The sequence below is a fragment of the Oryctolagus cuniculus genome, chromosome 12 (assembly GCF_964237555.1).
Source record: "Oryctolagus cuniculus chromosome 12, mOryCun1.1, whole genome shotgun sequence".
In the NCBI taxonomy this organism is placed as follows: domain Eukaryota; kingdom Metazoa; phylum Chordata; class Mammalia; order Lagomorpha; family Leporidae; genus Oryctolagus; species Oryctolagus cuniculus.
The window spans coordinates 26298693-26320268 of NC_091443.1; the positions used below are offsets into that span (position 1 = coordinate 26298693).

At 47.5% G+C, this 21576-nt stretch overlaps 1 protein-coding gene across 7 annotated transcripts in view; it reads right to left on the reverse strand.

Annotated features, from left to right (window-relative positions):
• Positions 1 to 8408: 8408 nt before the first annotated feature.
• Positions 8409 to 21576, reverse strand: part of KLHDC1 (kelch domain containing 1) — a 67219-nt gene continuing 54051 nt past the window's right edge. For 2 of the 7 annotated variants that reach the window (XM_070053695.1, XM_070053690.1), the window contains 3 exons: positions 19990 to 20042; positions 12035 to 13887; positions 8409 to 9339 (listed from right to left, as the gene is read on the reverse strand). In XM_070053695.1, the coding sequence (XP_069909796.1) occupies positions 13716 to 13887; positions 19990 to 20042 (225 nt within the window). In that variant the 3' untranslated portion in view covers positions 8409 to 9339; positions 12035 to 13715. Of the gene's footprint in view, positions 9340 to 12034; positions 13888 to 19298; positions 19692 to 19989; positions 20043 to 21576 lie in introns of those variants that run through there. The other 5 variants (XM_070053689.1, XM_051822811.2, XM_051822813.2 and 2 more) reach the window with 5 other exon arrangements.

A 21576-nucleotide genomic window follows, 5' to 3' on the forward strand; every position in this document is an offset into this window, starting at 1 on the left:
TTTTTTCTTTTAAGATTTTATTTATTTACTTGAAAGTCAGAGTTAGAGAGAGGCAGAGAGAGAGAGGTCTTCCATCCGCTGGTTCATGCCCCAAATGGCCAGAGCTGAGCCGGTTTGAAGCCAGGAGCCAGGAGCTTCTTCCAGGTCTTCCACCGGATGCATGGTCCCAAGGACATGGGCCATAGCAGAGAGCTGGATCAGAAGTGGAGCAGCCGGGACTCGAACCAGCACTCATATGGGATGCTGGCCCTGCAGGCGGCAGCTTTACCCGCTACACCACAGCACCGGCCCCTTCTCTTGGATCTGCAAACACATCTGGCTCTCTTTAGCAGTAGGGACTTCGCAACTGGCAGCCTCCCAGTCTGAGCTGAGTTAGCGCTTCCTAAAGGAAACCTTCCCCCATACCTCACCCCATTTTTAGGTTCCTGCCACTGTTAGCATCCTTCTTACTTCTCCAGAGCATGATATGGCTCATTAAAAAAAAAAAAAAAAAAAAAAAAAAAAAAACCACAAACAAAACTGTCATGTCACCAGTTATCTGCTGTGGGACACTTCACTTCAGTGGTGCCTTGCTCCACGATGCAAAACTAACACTTGTTCTAAAGGTATGAGAAGTGTGTGGCTGCAGTCTCTGCCAGGATCCATAGAATATGGGCGAGGTTGGTCTTTGCAGGCTGTCAGCCAATCGCCTGTCAGGGACATCACATGTTGGTTTTAGTGCTTATTCCACAAAGAAAACTATTCTCTCTCTCTCTCTTTTTTTATAACTTACATTTTCACCTTTTAAAAATATTTTATTTATTTATTTGAGAGGCAGAGTTATGGACTGTGAGAGGGAGAGAGAGAAAGGTCTTCCATCCGCCGCTTCACTCCCCAGAGCCGTGCCGATCTGAAGCCAGGATGCAGGTGCTTCTTACAGGTCTCCCACGCAGGTGCAGGGGCCCAAGCGCTTGGGCCATCCTCCACTGCTTTCCCAGGCCACAGCAGAGAGCTGGATCAGAAGAGGAGCAACCAGGACTTGAACCGGCGCCCATATGGGATGATGGTGCTGCAAGGTGTTGCAGGTGGAGGATTAACCTATTGTGTCACAGCACCAGCCCCAAAAACGATTCTCTTCCTCTGCTACCTTGGTGGAGAAGTTTTCTGGGCTGCCATGGGAGATACGTGGAATCACAAATAGACCAAGCAATGTTTTCTAGTGTTGTGCTTATAAAATCCTTACGGATGGGGTCGTTGTTGTGGCGTAGCTGGTAAAGCTGCCGCCTGCAGTGCTGGCATCCCATATGGGTGCTGGTTTGAGTCCTGGCTGCTCCACTTCTGATCCTGCTCTCTGCTATGGCCTGGGGAAGGAAGCAGTGGAAGATGGCCCAGGTCCATGGGGCTCTGTATCTGCATGAGAGACCCATAAGAAGCTCCTGCCTCCTGGCTTTGGATTGGCACAGCTCTGGCTGTTGCAGCCATCTGGGGAGTGAACCAGCGGATGGAAGACCTCTCTTTCTGCCTCTGCCTCTCTGTAACTCTGCCTTTCAAATAAAAATAAATAAATCTTTAAAAATAAGAGTATAAAGGGGGGATCGATGTTGTGGTGTACAGATATAGTGCCTGCCACACTAGCATCTCATATGGCTGCTGGTTCAAGTCCCAGCTGCTCCACTTCTGATTCTGCTCCCTGCTAATGACCTGAGAAAGCAGAAGAAGATAGCCTGAGTGCTTGGGCCCTTGAAACCCACGTAGGAGACCCAGATGAAGTTCCTGACTCCTGGCTTCAGCCTGGGCCAGCCCTGGATGTTACGGGGAGGGAAGCAGCAGATGGAAGATCTCTGTTTCTCCTTTTCTCTATGTAACTCTTTCAAATAACTAAATCTTAAATATATATATTATATATATAAATATATAAAGGAGCCCCTTGTGGGGAACCACAGGCTGGCCACCTGTGGGAACTTCCTCACTTTGCTGTTTGCATGGCCTGTTGTAACAACTTGTGCAAAACTAGTTAAGGAAGTGCTGGCTGCTGAGAAAAACAAGTCAAGGAAGTGCTAACCACAGGATGTCCTGAAGACACAAACAACCCCATGGAGCAAGATGAACTTTCGACCTGAGGCACTATGTGCCCTTCAACTTGATTGGACTGTGCCTGCATGGCCTGCATGTGAACAGACTTGCCATTGGCTGGGAGCGTCCTGCTAGGGGAACCTAGGGTATATAATGGGGATAGGATTGTGTAGGGGGATGAGGGCTTGGCTTCTTTTCTTTCGCCTTGCATCTGGATGAATAAAGTTCCATGAGAACCGAGTAAGCAGCGATCGTGTCGTTACTATGCTGGACTCTCGCGGGCAAGCGTCCGGCAGCCCCTAGACTCAAATGTTGTCAGAAGTTTGAGAACTGCCATCCTAAAGAATTTCTGATGGGGCCAGTACGGTGGCATAGCAGGTTAACACAGTGTCTGCAGTGCTGGCATTCCATATAGGCGCTGGTTCGAGTCCTGGCTGCTCCACTTCCAATCCAGCTCTCTGCTAATGGCCTGGGAAAGCAGCAGAGGATGGCCCAGGTCCTTGGGCCCCTGCACCCACATGAGAGACCCAGAGGAAGCTCCTGGATCCTACCTTTGGCCTGCCCTGGTTGTTGTGGCCAATTGGGGAGTGAATCAACAGACGGAAGTGCTCTCTTCTCTTCTTCTTCTTCTTCTTCTTCTTTTTTTTTTTTTTTTTTGACAGGCAGAGTGGACAGTGTGAGAGAGAGACAGAGAGAAAGGTCTTCCTTTGCCGTTGTTTCACCCTCCGATGGCTGCTGTGGCCGGCGCACCGCGCTAATCTGAAGCCAGAAGCCAGGTGCTTCTCCTGGTCTCCCATACGGGTGCAAGGCCCAAGGACTTGGGCCATCCTCCACTGCACTCCTGGGCCACAGCAGAGAGCTAGAGTGGAAGAGGAGCAACCGGGACTAGAACCTGGTGTGCTGACGCCGCAGGCGGAGGATTAGCTTATTGAACCGCGGCGCTGGCCTGCTCTCTCCTTTGAGGAGTGAACCAACAGATGGAAGATCTCTCTCCTCTCTCACTGTAACTCTTTCAAATAAATAAACCTAACAAAAAGATCCTCTGATAAAGGCTGGCATACAATCAGTAGCTTGAAAAAGCAAAAGCAGAAACAATGGGCAGGCATGTGGCACAGCAGGTTAAGGGACGCCCACATCCCATCTCAGATGCCAGCCTGAGTCCTGGCCGCTCTGTGGCTCTGATCCAGCTCCCTGACTTCAGCCTGGGCCAGCCCTGGCTGCTGCGGGGCATTTGTGGCGTGAACCAGCAGATGGAAGAGCTCGCTCTCTCCCTCTGCCATTCTGCCTTTCAAGGTGATGGAAATAAATACACATTTTAAAAAGAAAATTCACTGGAAGTGACTTGAAATTCAATAACTGATGGTGCTACAAAGTCCTCTATCACAGAATACCTGTGTCGCTCCCCGTCTTCGTGGAGGAACGACACAGGACCCTGCGTTGTTCTTTCGTCTGCTCGGCCCTCCCCGGGTTTGCTGCTGGTTCTTCCCGGGTTGGCTACCAACCCTTCCACCTCCGTGGAAGGGCGGTTCCCCCTAGCCACTTTCCCCACTTCCGCGGGGGAGCGGCACACCGCCGGCCGGCTCTCTCGGGGGCTGCACAGGTGTTCCCTCAGATGTTCCCCTTAGATGTTCCTGGTGCATATTGTCTCTCTCCTCCTTTATAGTCCTCTTCCACCAATCCCAACTCTGTTACCCACACGCCGAGTACGCTGCTCTCCTCCAATCAGGAGCAGGTCCTACAGTTTATTGGTTGAACTGGAGGCAGCTGTGTAGAAGCTGCTTCTCCCTTCTCAGCGCCATATTGTGGGAGAGCAGATGCATAGAATAAGTCTTAATTCCAGTAACTTAGTCTAGTCCGGGTTGCTCCCCACAGATCCCCCTTTCTTTTTATTTTTGGCGTTGATACTCGCCTGTCTTTGGTGCCCCGCGGCACACACTCTGCTCTGCTTGCTAGAGTTGCCCACAGGTGCTTACAAGTCCTATCAATCAGGCAAACCGAATCCGGGTCCTCTCTTCGCCATGTTGTGAGGAGGTTTTTAGGCGCTGATGTGTGCCTGAGTTCGGTGCCCTGCAGCGCATGCTCTGCTCTGCTAGAACCGCCTGCAGGTGCTTACAAGCCCTATCAGGCAAACCGAATCCAAGCCTTCTCATTGCCGTATTGTGGGGAGACTTATTGGTGTTTATTCGTGCCTATCTTCGGTGACCTGCAGCTCATACTCTGGTCGAGCTGCCTGCTGGTGCTTATTGCCTTACTAATCAGGCAGACTGAATCCAAGCCTTCTCATTGCGGTATTGTGGGGAGACTTATTGATGTTAATTCGTGCCTGTCTTCGGTGACCTGCGGCGCATAAGCTGCTAGCCGCCCGCAGGTGCTCACCACCTCCCTAATCAGGCAGACCGAATCCAAGCTCTCTCATTGCCATGGTGTGGGGAGGCCTTATTTTTCTCTATTTCTCTACCTCCAGGCATTCCTATCTCTCCTATTTTACTTCTATCTGCCAGCATTCCTATTTCTCTCATTTTACTTCTAAACTTCTGTTTCTCTTATCCCTGCGGCTTCCCGGCGCCCGCCCCGAGGCTGCTTCTCGGCGCCTCACCCCACGGCGGCGGCTTCCCGGCTCTGAGCCGCTTCAGCCCACACTTCTCTCATCTGTGCGGCTTCCCAGCTTCGCGCGCGCACTTCGCGGTCTCCGCGCCCACACCACGGCTTCGCACTAGCCCCACGTTCCCTATCTATCACGCCCCGTGCTCTCTCTGCACACAGCGGCTTCCGCGAGTCACACAGCGTAGCTTACGTTTCCGCCACCACCGGTATTCAATCTAAGTTCCCCGGGCTAACCTGGCGAATTCAACCTATAGCTTACGTTTCCGCCTTACGGTTTGGCTTCCCGTCTTTTGCTCCCTGGGCTAATCTGACGGATTCCAACCTGGCGGTCCACGTCTCTGCCTCTGGTTCCAGATTTTCGCCTTTTGTCCCCCGGGCTGACTTAAAGAATTCCAAGCTGGCTTACGTCTCCACCTCGGCCTGCACTCGCGGCTTCATCCTCCCTAACATTTTTCTCTACCAGGTATATTTCCCTAAGTTTTCTTCCAACAATATTCCTCCCTCATTTCTCCTGGCTTCTCCCCACAGTCCGTATCCGAGTCTGTTTGTTCTAGCTTTCACTTTCGCTTTCGACCTTAGAGATTTCTCCCAGCTTCCCCCCGTAGTCCGTATCCGAGTCTATGCCTAGGCTTTCAATAGCTTCTTCTGGCACCTTTTTCGTCCGGCTTTTCCCTAGGCTCTTTGCTAGTCTCTCTCTCTCTGGTATTTTCCCACTTCTTCCTGTTTCTTCCCTCATAAGTTTCCTATCCCTCCTAGGTTTCCAATCCGAGTCACGGCACCATTATGTCGCTCCCCGTCTTCGTGGAGGAACGACACAGGACCCTGCGTTGTTCTTTTGTCTGCTCGGCCCTCCCCGGGTTTGCTGCTGGTTCTTCCCGGGTTGGCTACCGACCCTTCCACCTCCGTGGAAGGGCGGTTCCTCCTAGCCACTTTCCCCACTTCCACGGGGGAGCGGCACACCGCCGGCCGGCTCTCTCGGGGGCTGCACAGGTGTTATTCGGATAGATGTTCCCGGTGCATGTTGTCTCTCTCCTCCTTTATAGTCCTCTTCCACCAATCCCAACTCTGCTACCCACACGCCGAGTACGCTGCTCTCCTCCAATCAGGAGCAGGTCCTACAGTTTATTGGTTGAACTGGAGGCAGCTGTGTAGAAGCTGCTTCTCCCTTCTCAGCGCCATATTGTGGGAGAGCAGATGCATAGAATAAGTCTTAATTCCAGTAACTTAGTCTAGTCCAGGTTGCTCCCCACAACCTGCACAAAAGTCTCAGCCCAAAAAGTGCTCTCGTGAGACTCCGTTTCTGGCCTGCCTTGTAAGGAGCTCAGAAGCTACTACTCCACTCTCCTAAGTACAGAGTCGAACAAACTGGAAAATCACTAACTGCTCCTTTTTTCCTTTTTTTTTTAAATTTATTTATTTTTATTTGAAAGGCAGAGAGAGAGAGACAGAGAGACTGACTTCCCTCTGCTGGTTCATTCCTCAAATGGCCACGAAAACCTGGGCTGGGTGAGGCTGAAGCCAGGAGCCAGGAGCTTCACCAAGGCCTCCCATGTGGGTGGCAGGGGCCCAGGTACTCTGGCCATCTTCTGCTGCTTTCCCAGGCACATCGGCAGGAAGCTGGATCGGCGGTGACTCAAACGTGTGTTCCCATGGGATAACAGCTTCTGGGGCCGCAGCCTCACGTGCTGCGCCACAACGCAGGCCCCAACAACTGCCTTAGATCCATCAGGGAAGTGAGGTCAGCAAGCAAAAACACTGTCCCCAAAGTAGAGCGCAGTGGATGCAGAGAAACACAACTCGCCAAAGCAGAAACTTCCTTGGAGATGAGTGCTGCGGCAGGGAAACCCACACAGTAGTGGATGAACTGCAAGAAGTTCAGTGTCGTCAAGTCTCAGACCCAAAACGCCAGGGGCTCTGGCCGTGGGAGGGCTCCCCCTCCTATGAGTTTTAGCTCTGGGAGTACTCCTGGGTCCGCACAGTAAATATCAGAGAAAAATTCCCTCAAGCTTCAAGCCAGGGAAGGGAAACAAGGAACCATTTTGAAATGAGCCAGAACATTCTATTCTTCTTATCAGGGTGTGCAGTCAGGAGAGGCTATTTTATCAGCGCCCAACCCACCTAGTAAAAGAGAAACAGCTAAATCCAGCCTGTCACACCATCCTGGGACATGCAACAGTGAATTCATATCCAGGCTCACGAAACAGACAGAGATAGTCACAGGGCTACAGAATGCCTCCCCGCCCCCAGCTCCCTTCCACCACACAACGAGAGACCTGCGGAACAGAGTTCACAGTCCAGCTTTCAACAGAAAGTTACCAGGCATCCTACAAGTCAGAAACACCGTCTGAGGAAACAGCCGAGTACTGCAAGCAGGCTCAGATATGGCCAGGCTGTTGGAGTTAACAGAATGGGAATTTAAAACAAACCATGATTAAGATGCTGTGAGCTCTAATGTAAAAAAAATAGAACATCCAAGAACAGATGGGTTATGTGGGCAGAGAGGTAGAAATTCTAAGAAAGAACCATAAAGGAAGTGCTAAAGAACGCTGTGGGACCGGCATCGTGGCTCACTTGGTTAATCCTCCACCTGTGGCGCCGGCATCCCATATGGGTGCCGGTTCTAGTCCCGGCTGCTCCTCTTCCAGTCCAGCTCTCTGCTGTGGCCCAGGAGTGCAGTGGAGGATGGCCCAAGTCCTTGGGCCCTGCACCCGCATGGGAGACCAGGAGGAAGCACCTGGCTCCTGGCCATTTGGGGGGTGAACCAACGGCAGGAAGACCTTTCTCTCTCTCTCTCTCTCTCTCTCTCTCTCTCTCTCTCTCTCTCTCTCTCTGTCTAGAACTCTGCCTGTCAAATAAGGAAGGAAGGAAGGAAGGAAGGAAGGAAGGAAGGAAGGAAGGAAGGAAGGAAAGAACACTGTAATGAAAACAAAGAATGCCTTCGATGGGCTCATCCATAGACAGGACACAGCTGAGGATAGAATCCCGGAGCTTCACAGTACATAATAAACCTTCCAAAGCTAAAAAGCAAAGAGAAAAAAAAAAATCCTCTTCCAAAGAAGTAGCCCCCTGCTCCCTCCCCCCCCCACGCACAAAGAGCCACCAAACGTGGCACAATTACAAAACGTGTAGTAACCGATGTTGCGATGGGAGTATGAGAAGGACAAGAAAGAGAGGAAGGCACAGAAGAAATACTGGGAGCAAAAATGATTGGGAATTCCCCAAGTCAACTTCAGACACTGAATCCCAAGTCCAGGGAGCTGGCAGAACACCAGGCAGGCCGAACATCAAAGGGGCAGGGGACCAGCTACACCAAGATGAGACGTACTATATTCAAATTTCAGAAAACCAAAGACAAAGCCGGAGCTACCTTACTCACAGAGGAGCAGGGTAAACAACTGCATCCAGATTTTCCTCAGAAACTATGCAAAACAAGAAAACTGGGGTCACCAGACTGTACAGGGAAAATGTGTATTATGAAAAAACTAAGCACAAAGGTCAAATTTTTTTCACAACAAAATAAACTTATGCTAACTTGTTACATATCTGACCAGGCTCCTGTGTGAGGCATTAAGAAGGTTGAGACAACAGTTTGAAAAGAGCCCCTATTAAGCAACATCAATTCTGCTAACCTTTTTTGACTGAGGTTGACCATGGATAATGAAAACCATAAAAAGCAAAGCCAAAGATAAGGGGACACTAATGTACAACAGAAAAATAGGGATCAAAAAATAAAAATAAAGAGGCACCAACAACAGATGGGTTACTTGATATATTTCTGTTTTATAAACATATACATTATGCAGTTTTAGAAACAAACGGCTAATAATTTTTTTAAAAAGATGATTATGCAAAGATAATTTCTGGAAAAAGCGCACACTAATTTTGATGCACTGTGTATTTATACCATATTAAAATTGACAATTCCTTAAAACAGTCCTTCCTGACAGCTGGAAGGATATTGAGAAGTGCCTTTCCCTTGAGAACTAGACTGTGCACTCACTTCATGACCTGCCCAGGAAAAAGCCATCAACCTCTCCAGTCATCTTCCAAAGGCACAGCCAGGAAGGGAGATCCAAAGGCACAGGCTTGAGGCTGGCTTTCTCTTGAGCTCCTATACACTGAGGACGCCACCAGCACGACAGCTGAGCGTGACCATCAGCAGGCGAGAAGCGAGGGCTGAGTACTGCCTGGCCTAGGGAACTCCACACCCGGTTTCGCCAGCTGCCGGAATTTCTGCATCCTCCTAATAGCAGGGAAGCCCTGGGTTAAGCCAACGTTTGGAAAGTGGAGATAACAGAGCTCCCTGCCGCCCCCACCATGGGGCTCCCGTAACTTTCTGAAGCAACACAGGGTTCTGAGGAAGGATAGCACCAGCTTTGTGTGCTACACATCATTTATAGTTTCCTTTTCTTAATGCTCAAAAGAGAATGGGCATTTTGAGGCAGATAATCAAAGCCTTTAATGTTGCAAATAAACCACTTAAAACCGAAGAGCTCTTTAACAGGCTGGAGAAGCTAAGACTGGCTAAGACGCCTGTGCTGTGCCTCGCCTCACGCTGAGGTGCCTGAGCTAGGATCCCAGCTCTGCTACCGCCACGGGCTTCCTGCTATAGTACACCATCAAAGGCGGCAAATGATGGCTCAAGTAGTTCTGTCCCTGCCATACATCCACTGGATAGGGTTCCTGGTGTCGCTCCCCCTCTTCGTGGAGGAGCAACACAGGACCCTGCCTAGGCTTCATATCCGAGTCACGGCACCATTATGTCGCTCCCCCTCTTCGTGGAGGAATGACACTAAGCCCTGCCTAGGCTTCATATCCGAGTCACGGCACCATTATGTCGCTCCCCCTCTTCGTGGAGGAACGACACAGGACCCTGCGCTGTTCTTTCGTCTGCTCGGCCCTCCCCGGGTTTGCTGTTGGTTCTTCCCGGGTTGGCTACTATCCCTTCCACCTCCGTGGAAGGGCAGTTCCCCCTGCCACATTCCCCACTTCCGCAGGGGAGCGGCACACCGCCGGCCGGTTCTCTCGGGGGCTGCACGGGTTCCCTTAGATGTTCCCCATAGATGTTCCTGGTGCATGCCGTCTCTCTCCTCCTTTATAGTCCTCCTCCGCCAATCCTAACTCGGCTGCCCACACGCCGAGTACGCTGCTCTCCAATCAGGAGCAAGTCCTACAGTTAATTGGTTGAACTGGAGGCAGCTGCGTAGAAGCTGTTTTCTCCTCTCCCAGCGCCATATTGTAGGAGAGCAGATGCATAGAATAAGTCTTAATTCCAGTAACTTAGTCTAGTCCGAGCTGCTCCCCACAGATCCCCCTTTCTTTTTATTTTTTGGCGTTGATACGCGCCTGTCTTCGGTGTCCCGCGGCACACACTCTGCTCTACTTGCTAGAGTTGCCACAGGCTCTTACAAGTCCTATCAATCAGGCAAACCGAATCCGGGTCCTCTCTTCGCCATGTTGTGAGGAGGTTTTTAGGCGCTGATGCGTGCCTGTGTTCGGTGCCCTGCAGCGCATGCTCTGCTCTGCCTGCAGGGGACTTACAAGACCTATCAGGCAAACCGAATCCAAGCCTTCTCATTGCCTTATTGTGGGGGAGACTTATCAGTGTTGGTTCGTGCCTATCTTCGGTGACCTGCAGCTCATACTCTGGTCGAGCTGCTTGCTTGGCGCTTACCGCCTTAAATCAGGCAGACCGAATCCAAGCTTAATATTGTTGTATTGTGGGGAAGCCTTACTGATGTTAATTCGTGCCTGTCTTCGGTGACCTGCGGCGCATAAGCTGCTAGCTGCCCACAGGTGCTCATCGCCTCACTTGATTAGGCAGACCGAATCCAAGCTCTCACATTGCAGTGTTGTAGGGAGGCCTTTTTATTTCTCTATTTCTCTATCTCCGGGCATTCCTATTTCTCCCATTTTACTTCTATCTTCCAGCATTCCTATTTTTCTCACTTTACTTCTAAAACTTCTGTTTCTCTTATCCCTGCGGCTTTCCGGCGCCTCGCCCTGCCGGCGGGTTCCCGGCTCTGCGCCGCTTCAGCCCGCGCCTCATCTGCGCGGCTCGGCTTTGCGCGGCTTGGCTTCGTGCGCTCCGCGGTCTCCACGCTTAACCCTTTCGCGTCTGAACCACGGCCTACGCCAGCCCCGTTCCCTATCTACTCACGCCCCGTGCTCTCTCTGCACGCGGCGGCTTCCGTGAGTAACACAGCGTAGCTCACGTGTCCGCCACTAGCATTCAATCTAAGTTCCCCGGGCTAGCCTGGCGAATTCAACCCAGCGTACGTCTCCGCCCCACGGTTTGGCTTCCCGTCCTTTGCTCCCCGGGCTAATCAGACGGATCCCAACCTGGCTCACGTTTCAGCTTCTGGTTTCAACTTTTCGCCCCCTATTCCCGGGCTAACTTGAGAACCCCAAAGTGGCTTCCGTTTCCGCCTTGGCCTGCCCCCCACGGCTTCAATTTCCCTAACACTTTTCTCTACCCGGTATGTTTCCCCAAGCTTTCCTCCAACGATATTCCTCCCTCATTTCTCCTGGCTTCTCCCCACAGTCCGTATCCGAGTCTGTTTGTTCTAGCTTTCACTTTCGCTTTCAACCTTAGAGATTCCTCCCAGCTTCCCCCCGTAGTCCGTATCCGAGTCTATGCCTAGGCTTTCAATAGCTTCTTCCGGCTCCTTTTTCGTCCGGCTTTTCCCTAGGCTGTTTGCTAGTCTCTCTCTCCGATATTTTCCCCTTCTTCCCGTTTCTTCCCTCCTAAGTTTCATATCCGTCCTAGGTTTCCTATCCGAGTCAGGTTTCCTCCCTCCTAGGTTTCCTATCCGAGTCACGGCACCATTATGTCGCTCCCCCTCTTCGTGGAGGAATGACACTAAGCCCTGCCTAGGCTTCATATCCGAGTCACGGCACCATTATGTCGCTCCCCCTCTTCGTGGAGGAACGACACAGGACCCTGCGCTGTTCTTTCGTCTGCTCGGCCCTCCCCGGGTTTGCTGTTGGTTCTTCCCGGGTTGGCTACTATCCCTTCCACCTCCGTGGAAGGGCAGTTCCCCCTGCCACATTCCCCACTTCCGCAGGGGAGCGGCACACCGCCGGCCGGTTCTCTCGGGGGCTGCACGGGTTCCCTTAGATGTTCCCCATAGATGTTCCTGGTGCATGCCGTCTCTCTCCTCCTTTATAGTCCTCCTCCGCCAATCCTAACTCGGCTGCCCACACGCCGAGTACGCTGCTCTCCAATCAGGAGCAAGTCCTACAGTTAATTGGTTGAACTGGAGGCAGCTGCGTAGAAGCTGTTTTCTCCTCTCCCAGCGCCATATTGTAGGAGAGCAGATGCATAGAATAAGTCTTAATTCCAGTAACTTAGTCTAGTCCGAGCTGCTCCCCACACCTGGCTCCTGGCTTTTACCTCAGCCAATCCTTCAGCATGGCCAGCATTTTGGGAGTGAGCAAGTAGATAGAAGCTCTCTGTCTCTCCACCTCTCAAAAATAAATAAATAAATATTTATTTATTTAAATAAAATATTAGCCAGATTTTTTTTCCCAAAAGGTTTGCATTCTACTCAATGTAATCTCTTGTTATCCAATCAGGTTTCAGTATATTTTTGACTTAAATATAAAATGCTGATACTGAGATTCATAGTGATAAGATAATTACTTCCCAGGTATGTATATGGCACGCTATTCCTTTTCCAGACCTATTATTCACACTAAAAAGAATAAGAAAAAAAAACTCACTATGAAATATTTTGCACAATCAACTCTAATGACTAATTCACACTGACAAAATTATGAAAACAGTAACTCAGTCCTGTACTTTGTACAATAAATAAAAGATAAACACAAAATATTTCGACATAGATTTACACATCCAAAATCCATGTATAAAATATATCTCCAAAAATTTGATAAAATGCTACAAATTACTATAGTTTTCATTATAAATTATATATATATTTCAATATACAAATATACTCTTTCTAACATTTTAGATTTCAGAGAGAATTTTCATGGAGAGTATTTTATACACTGAGATTTTTGGTGATTATCAGCAATTACTACTCCAGAGGAAGGGTATGACTGGGACAACAGGAGGAAAAATGTCTTAGTTGTGGTAAAAGTCCTGTTTTGAGAAATACAAAGCCCGGTGCTCTGTTCCTGTGTAGGTGGTAGTACTGAAAATGGAAGGGAAGGGGTTCGATTTTCAACCCGGGGTCTCGGAGCAGCAACTCTGGAGGACGGGGCGGCCGACCTGAGGCTTCCCATGGCGCCCGCTTCTGCAGGAGCATCCTGCACTGCGTGTAGAAGATCACTCCGGAAGCATTCTTCCAAGGCAGAACGGGCCCCAGCGCGTCTCCCCGGGTAGTAACTACACCGCTTCTCAAAATTGCAAAGGCTGTGCAGCACACAGACCTCCACTTTATGTTAAATACGGTCTTCACATGCAGAAAACTGGACAAACTGGTACCTTACGGGATGATGGGGAGACAGCTGGCTCTCTGAGGACACCTTCGTGGGAAAGCCGCCTCAAGGGCAGGCGGTCAGTCCTTAATACTTACCGGTGTTTGCCTCTCTAATAATCCCTGCCCAGCTCTACTAGTTAATAATAACTAGGTAATAATAACCTAAGGGCAAAGCTTAGGTAGTTTTAACGTAACTTCTGAAAAATTTACTCTTTCTCAAAGTTGCTAGGAAGTGTTTTTATATCTACATCTACCATTATGTTGGGGGAGGGTGTGTGTGTGTGCTGAAGTCCTTGGAGCAATTCCTTATTCTCAGACTTGAATGATGTTTCCAGTAAAGACTGCACACTGAGCTAAACTCTGTAATAACTGCCTTTACTTTCAGAAACAATATCTGTTGGGCAGATGACAAGGAAATTGGTTTATAAATTAATCTGCATTAACATCTTACTTCCATATATCCCACGCCACATAATTACATTAACAGAGCATTTTCGCTTCAGATTTTTTCTCTTAAATAAACTGCAGTTGGGGAGTGTAAGTGGGTGTGATTTAAATGTTTAAACATATGAAATCTATAGACACTATAATAATTTAACTGCTACTGATTCACTGATATTTATTTTCTGTTTCTTCCTTTTGGACTCTTTGCTCTTCTCGGTGATTAACTGCAGTCCAAAATGTTATTTTTTTGAGGACTTGCTGCAGGAGTTTAGGAGGTAATAAAGATATTTGACTTTTTAAGATGACAGCATTTTTACCAATGCAGTCAAGGCATGACCTGCAAATAAAATGTAACAGAATGATTAGTTTTTGAACATGAAGTCATAATACAAAATACTTACGGTTAAGTGTGCCTAAAAATAAAAATAATTATATAAAAATTGTACATAGCAATAGTGTTGCTTTGCATTGTTTGCAACATGATGGGATTTTTTCCCCCCGAGTGTCATGATAATCATGTATCTTTAATGCATAGAGCCTGTATCTGACCAAAATTCAATGGAGATAAAAAATACAACTTACCAAGCTTAATGTTCACTAAGTGGAAAAGGTCCAGTTTAATGGCAAAACAGATCAGTCCAGTGCACATTCCTTCTTTACATTCCAGTTAGTCCAGGAAGCATTTAGCTTTCTCTGAGAACCGTCTTTTTCTTCCCTTGTCACTTTGATACCACTTTACCACTTGGTCCAAAAGCCCTTCCATAAATGACTGTGCTGGGTTTGCAATGTGACTTAAGTTGACCCAGACAGAATAGGTCAGAGACAAGACTACAGCGGCAACACAGAAAGACCAACAAAGGACTCCTTGTTTCTACTCCTAAGGGGTCTGGGATGTCTGTCTGCCTGTTCCCCACTCTACCCCACCCCACCTTTGGTTCCACTAGAGGGCAGTATCCTTCCAAATACAACTCTGTTTCCATTGTCGTTCTTTGAAGTGGTGTACAACAATAAAAAACTAAATAATATCAAAAATGATCTATGTAAAGTGAAAAGTTTTAATTAATAAAGGCAAGTCCTTTAAGCAAATTTTCTAAATAACTCACTCGGTTTTCCTGAGGTTAACTTTAGCTGTCATTTTGGCATCATTTATACTCTAGAGATGTCTACACTCTCCCATACTTTTTTGAGGCCTTTTCCCCCTATTCTGAGACTGCTCTAAATAAACAGTGAGAGTTGAAATGTTCGCAGATGCATGAGTCCAAGCCAGTGATCTGAATCTGACACCTCGTGCACTGTGGTGACACAGGAGCTGTGTGCCTGCCACCGTGGGGGAAGAGTCAGAGGAGGAGATGGCCCCGCGATTCGACAGGTTTCTCAGTGTGCACCACATCCCTACTGCAACCAACCCTGAGAAAAACTCTGTCCCAGCTATCAAGGGGATTATCAAAGAAAATAAATAAAAACGTGGTATAAGTGTCGGGACTGGGATAAAATGAAATTCTCATGGCTCGTAAAGAGCTCTGTGGAAACCTGAAAGGAGGAACAAGTGTGACGACCTCCACAAGTCAGGGAAACTTCACAGATGGGAAGTATGAGCTGAGACCTTGAAAGCCTCCACAAATTTAATAAGCAAAATATTCCAAATACAAGAACTAAGCCTGCACAGCCCTAGATAGGAGAGGCCAGACTGATAACAGAAACCACAGTTTTGTGGATTAAGTATCCCTGGCGTGCAGACCGTGACAGTGAGGAATGAGGTGAAGAGATGGGTAGAGGCCTTGAACATGGCGGTAAGAGACCTGCAGTTTGCAGGAGTGGGAACTTCCAGCCCATGGGCCACACGAAACCCACAAAATCATCTGATGTGGCACTACCAAGGCAATGGCAGGGGGACTCAGAATTCAAAATCCATCGCAGGCTAATTTTTAAGTTGATAATTTTGTATGGCTCACAAATGATTTCATAAATATCCAATGGCCCTTGGCAGAAAAAAATGTTCCCCATCCCTGGATGAGCACCTCTGAGGCGTCATCACAATGCAACAGGTGCATATGCTTTGACCCATCAATCTCCCCTCTAGGAATCTCTCTTGAGGAGATGTACACATTTTCCAAAGGCATATACAAGAATAATTCATGCCTGATTTTTTAATAGCCCCAAGCTCCAGATATTCTAAGTCTCTATCAAGAGACTAGTAAATTATACTTCCATAAGATAGAACACCCTAGTCAATAGTGACAAACACAAACCTATTAAACTGAATGCTTATATATGTAATCATTATATTGGTTATATATTTAATATTTCATTATAGCCATACGTTTTAAAAATTTTAAAACAGTATGCATACCCCGATCCTTTGTATGCATACACACACACACACACACACACACACACACACATGAGTGTAGTGCTTTCACTGTGTTTCCAATGACCTCATAGAGTTAGTAAAACCACTCCCATCACAATAAAATCATCAGAATGATCTTAAGTCATCTTAAAGTCTGGAAGGACAAACACCAAGTTCACAGGCATGATCACTCTAGGTGATGGTTCATAGGTGTTATTTCCCCACCATATATTTTTTATAATGTATAAATTTTCTTGGTGAGTATCTACTATTTTTTAAATCAGAATAAATAATAGAGCAATTTTTTAAAAAAGGCACATGCCTCCAGAGGTCTGATGGGCATGACTGCACAAGTCCACTGGACCATGTAAGCTTTCTGAGGGCCTATATCCTACTCCTCTTTCTCAGTGTAGTAAGTTCTAAACACCCCGTGACTTATCATTTAAAATATAGTAATAATGGCTACTCTGTGGACAACTGGTTGTGGTGACCAGGCCCACACAATAACTACGACTAAAGTCTGCCTTAGTCAAGCTCTGATGTGTCAGAAATGTGCTCGGTATCAAATGAGAGAGGACTCACTCACCGCAGGCACAGTGCTCCGTCCCACGGGTGACGCGAAGCAGTGAAGACAGGCGGTCCCCCTTAGTCCCGGCCTAGCACGAGACTGGACCGTCTCCCTGTGATTGCTTATCTTCACACTCAAACCTCTCCTTTGTGCTTTCTGGAACACCCGATGTGTGTTCTACAAACACCCCTGCTTCCTCTTTCTGTCCCTGTTCTACCTGAAATCCAAGACAACTGCTTTCTGTGCAGCAATCCATCTGCTAGTCACCATCTGCGTAGTCACCCAGGTTAGCAACCTCCTTGCTGCTCCCAGGCAGCTGTAACCCAGCCTTCGGCGTGCCTATCTACTGAGCTCCTGCCTGTTCTCCCCCCACCACCCCCTGCCACTGAGGGCTTTGGCCCTGGCTCCCCACAGTCTCTCCGCTTGACCATTTCAGTGTCTGTGTAGAAACCCTTCTCAGTCTTCAGGACCTCACTCGGGACAGTTCCACCTCTGAAACCTGAAACTCTCACATCTCCATCTTGGACCAGAAATGTTCAGGCAGTTCTTTCATTCCCTGATCTCTCTTGCTGGTTCTCCTCAGGTTTCGGCTTCCTTTCGTAACCAGCCTTGCACAGGGGCGCTTCATTCTCTCGGCAGCGACGTGGATCCCCTTCCTCCCCGTCTCTCTGTTACCCCATCCCAGCCAAGCTCCAGGATGGGCACACTCAGCCATCATCTTTCTGCACCTGCAGGCTGGCTACTTCGTGCCACTACAGAAGACCACGTTCCTGCAACCCTGGAGCTTGTGCCCTACAGCCCTAGCCAGCATCCTCTCGCAGCCCCTCGGCAGCTATTTCACACCTGCACCACTGCTTCTTAAGTCTGTACCCTCACCTCTCATTCTCCATAGATAGCCTCACTGTCAACAAAAGCTTCCTCATTCCCTGCTTGCCTCCAACCAAGAGATTTCTCTGTCTTTATATCCATTCTTCCTTCCTTCTCCACTATTTTTATTTGTTTTTGTTTTGCTTTGTTTGACTTGTTTGTTTTTTGTTTTTCTTTGGTTAAAAGACAGAGAGACCTCTCCACCTGCTGGTTCACTCCCCAAATGTCTGCAATGGCTGGGGTAGGGCTAGGTTGAAGCAAGGGGCCAGGATCTCAACAGAGGGCTCCCATGTGAGTGGTACAAACCCAGTTACTCGAGACATCATTACTGCCTCCCAAGCTCTGAATTAGCAGGAAGCTGGAGGAAGGAGCTTGGGACTTCTTGGGACATGGGTGTCTTAATGACTAGACCATCGCTATTGGAACTCTTCCTTGGCAGAGCTGTACTCATTGATAATCCAATGATCCTTTAAACTTCTTTGCAGCCCACGGCCCTTCCCATATATTTCACTATTTAATACTAGTTCCACTAGAGAGCCTGTACACTCCTCAAGCTCAAATATATCCGAAATCAAATGTTCTACCCTATCCCACCTTCAAAACTGCTACCTTTTCCATTGTCCCTCTATTGCTAATTTTCCCTACACTTCTCCTTGGCATCCTTAACCACCAAATCCGTTCCACCTGCTCTCCCTCCTTCCTTTTTTTCAGCCCCACTGGCACTTTTCAGCTCACTCTCTCACTTCACGCCTTACCATTCTCAGTGCCTTCACCAATTTCTTTTCCCCACCACATTTCCTTCCGACCGGTCTCTCATTCACACTGCTGCAGAGGAATTTTCCAACTGTTCCCGGGAGCATCTCACTCCCCTACTCCATTCTTTTGTAGTGGGTTCTGGTCTACAATGCATGAGGAACAAAGGCCCTCAGTAACCCAGGGTTTCTGATTTCTTCCGCAGTCTCACCTCTGGTAACTCTCCGTCTCATATTCACATTTCAGGAATACTAAGGACTTCACAGCTTTCAGAACACACCACATCTTTATACCAACACCTCTGCAAGTATTTCTCCAAACTTTGTCACCTTATCCATGAGCACAGAGGACCTCATTCTCCAGGAGTCTCACAAACTTTGTATGCTTCTCTAAAAGTGATTTTCTTTTTCTTTTAAAGAAAAAAATCTGAAAGTTTTAAGGTCCACTTTCTATATCACCAGCATTTTCAGAGAATGGCCAAGTCTTCATTTCCTAGCACAGTGCTGTCCCATGTAGGCACACACGTATTTCTGAATTCCTGCATATTTGGAAATCGCAATCTAGATAGGTAACAATACAAGGCACCATAAATAATGACAGCAGTAGTGTTCACATTAGAATTATCTGGAAATCATTCACAACTCCAAAGTCCAGGCCACATCTCAGACCAATGGACTCACAATCTGCGGGAGCAGAACACAGGCAGTGATGGTTTCTGAGGCTCCCCAGGAGACACTACGTGCAGACCAGTTGGGCAACTACTGCAACAAGACAAGGAGCCGTCAAGAATGACTCCAGGAAGGCCAAGTGGGAGCTAGTGCAATGGCCTTCAGGTGGTTCAAGGTGAAGTTATCATACGTAACAGGTTTAGCATACACCTGGGAGACGTCGTGTACACCTATAAACATAGCATGCCACGTCTCCTCCCCTCTCCATATAACTTCACCTATGTTATTCCCACTTCATAAAACACACACACTTGTTCAGTGGGCAATTTCTACTTCTCTCAAATCCTACATTATGACTCTCACAGGCAGGCAGGAACGGGTTCTTCCACAATCCTCCCACTAAACTTTGCATGCATTCTTCTGGAGCAAGAGTGTATGAGCTAAGACACTGCAAGTAATAACATCAACCCAACAACAGCTTCGGGAGTAAACAATTCTTCTACATCAAATATGTGTATTATTTATATACACACACACCTGAGTACAGTAAATGTATATGACATATATTTAGAAACATTCTGATTTCCAAAACCTTAAAATATGAAAAAAAAAGGCTGAGAATTAACATCAGACATTTTGGGGGCTGGCGCTGTGGTAAAGCCACCGCCTGCAGTGCTGGCATCCCATATGGGTGCCTGTTTGAATCCTGGCTGCTCAACTTCTGATCCAGTTCCTGCTAATGGCCTGGGAAAGCAACAGAAGATGGCCCAAGTACTTGGGCCCCTGCACCCACATGGGAGACCTGGAAGAAGTTCCTGGCTCCTGGCTTCAGACTGTCCCAGCTCCAGCTGTTGCGGCCATCTGGGGAGTGAACCAGTGGATGGAAGACCTTTCTCTTTCTCTCTCTCTCTTCCTCTGCCCTTCTGTAACTCTACCTTTCAAATAAATAAATAAATAAATAAATAAATATTTTTAAAAAGATCATACAGTATGGTTTCTATTAGCGTATGAACTAAACATGATTTTACAAACAAAAGTATGACTGTACTGAATAATTTTCAAAATTACATTGATGAATAATTAAAACTAATAAATTTAATTGTGCTGTTAGAGAGATGTAAACATTTTCACAAGTTATAAACAATCAGAAAAATACTGTAATTCTTCCCAGAAAGGAGGAAGAAAGTGTCGTACATTCATGGTCATATTTGTATAAGTACTGAAATCGCTTACCTGAGCAGTGAATAAGGCTGAGTCTGAAAGATCAATAAATCATTACAGTGACCCTAATCAAAATAAAAAAGGTCTGATCAAGGTTTCTGAAAGACGTAACAGAGCATTAACAGCTGATTACTTTTCATTTTATAAATGTAAAAGAAATGTGTCAAGCAGCAAATGAATCTCTCCAGCTGTTCACAAGCAAACACATGCAAACACACGTGTGCACGCAAGCACGCACACAGACACCTTGGCTATGTGCTTACCCACTTGCAGTGACCAAAGTTTCACCTAACAGCCTAAAAAACTGCAAATTTAAAGACCAAAACCACTTTCTTCTCAGTGAGTTGAAACTGGAAATAGTAGAAGTGTTCAAACTGTTTTGCTTTTTAAACAGAACTTTTTCTTCCAAACGATCCTTATTTTATGTCTTCCCTTTATAATTTCTTTTTCTTTTTTCTTTCTTTTTTTTTTTTTTTTACAGGCAGAGTGGACAGTGAGAGAGAGAAAGACAGAGAGAAAGGTTTTCCTTTACCATTGGTTTACCCTCCAATGGCTGCTGCGGCCAGTGCTGATCCAAAGCCAGGAGCCAGGTGCTTTTCCTGGTCTCTCATGCGGGTGCAGGGCCCAAGCACTTGGGCCATCCTCCTGACTACTCCTCTTCCTATCCAGCTCTCTGCTATGGCCTGGGAAGGCAGTAGAGGATGCCCTAGGTCTTTGGGCCCCTGCTCCATGTGGGAGACCCAGAAGAAGCTCCTGGCCTCTGACTTCAGATCAGTGCACTTCTGACCATTGCAGCCATTTGAGGAATGAACCAGCAGATGGAAGACTTTCTCTCTCTCCCTCTGCCTCTCTGTGGCTCTGCCTTTCAAATAAATAAATAAAATCTTTTTTATTTTTTTAAGTTTAAAAAATAGCTCCCTGCTAATAGTCTGGGAAGCCAATGGAAGATGGCCCAAGTGCTTGGGCCCCTGCACCCATGTAGAAAACCCATAAGAAGCTCCTGGCTCCTGTCTTTGGATTGGCCCAGCTCTGGCTTTTGTGGTCATTTTGGGAATGAACCAGCAGATGGAAGACCTCTCTGTCTCTGTCTCTCTCTCTCTCTCTCTGTAACTCTGCCTCTCAAATAAATAAATCTTTAAAAAAAATTTTTTAAAAATCCAGATCTGGGAGACTTTTTTGGATGAGTCTTTCACCTAAAAGTTAATGCAGAAGAAGGAGCAGCAGAACTTTTTTCCAATATTTTAATGATTTTTTAAAAATGATTTATTTATTTATTTGAAAGTCAGAGTTACAGAAAGAATGGGGAAGACAGAGAGATCTTCCAACCGCTGGTTCACTCTCCAGATGGCCATAATGGCCAGGATGGAGCCAGGCCAAAGTCAGGAGCCAGGAGCTTCTTCCGGGTCTCCCACGAGGGTGCAGGGGCCCAAGCACTTGGGCCATCTTCCACTGCTTTCCCAGGCCATTAACAGGCAACTGGATCAGAAGTGGATCAGCCGTGACTTGACCCAGACCCCATATGGGATGCTGGCATCACAGGCTTTACTTGCTATGCCACAATGCCAGCCCTGATAATTCTTTCAAATGGGTTTTCAGAAG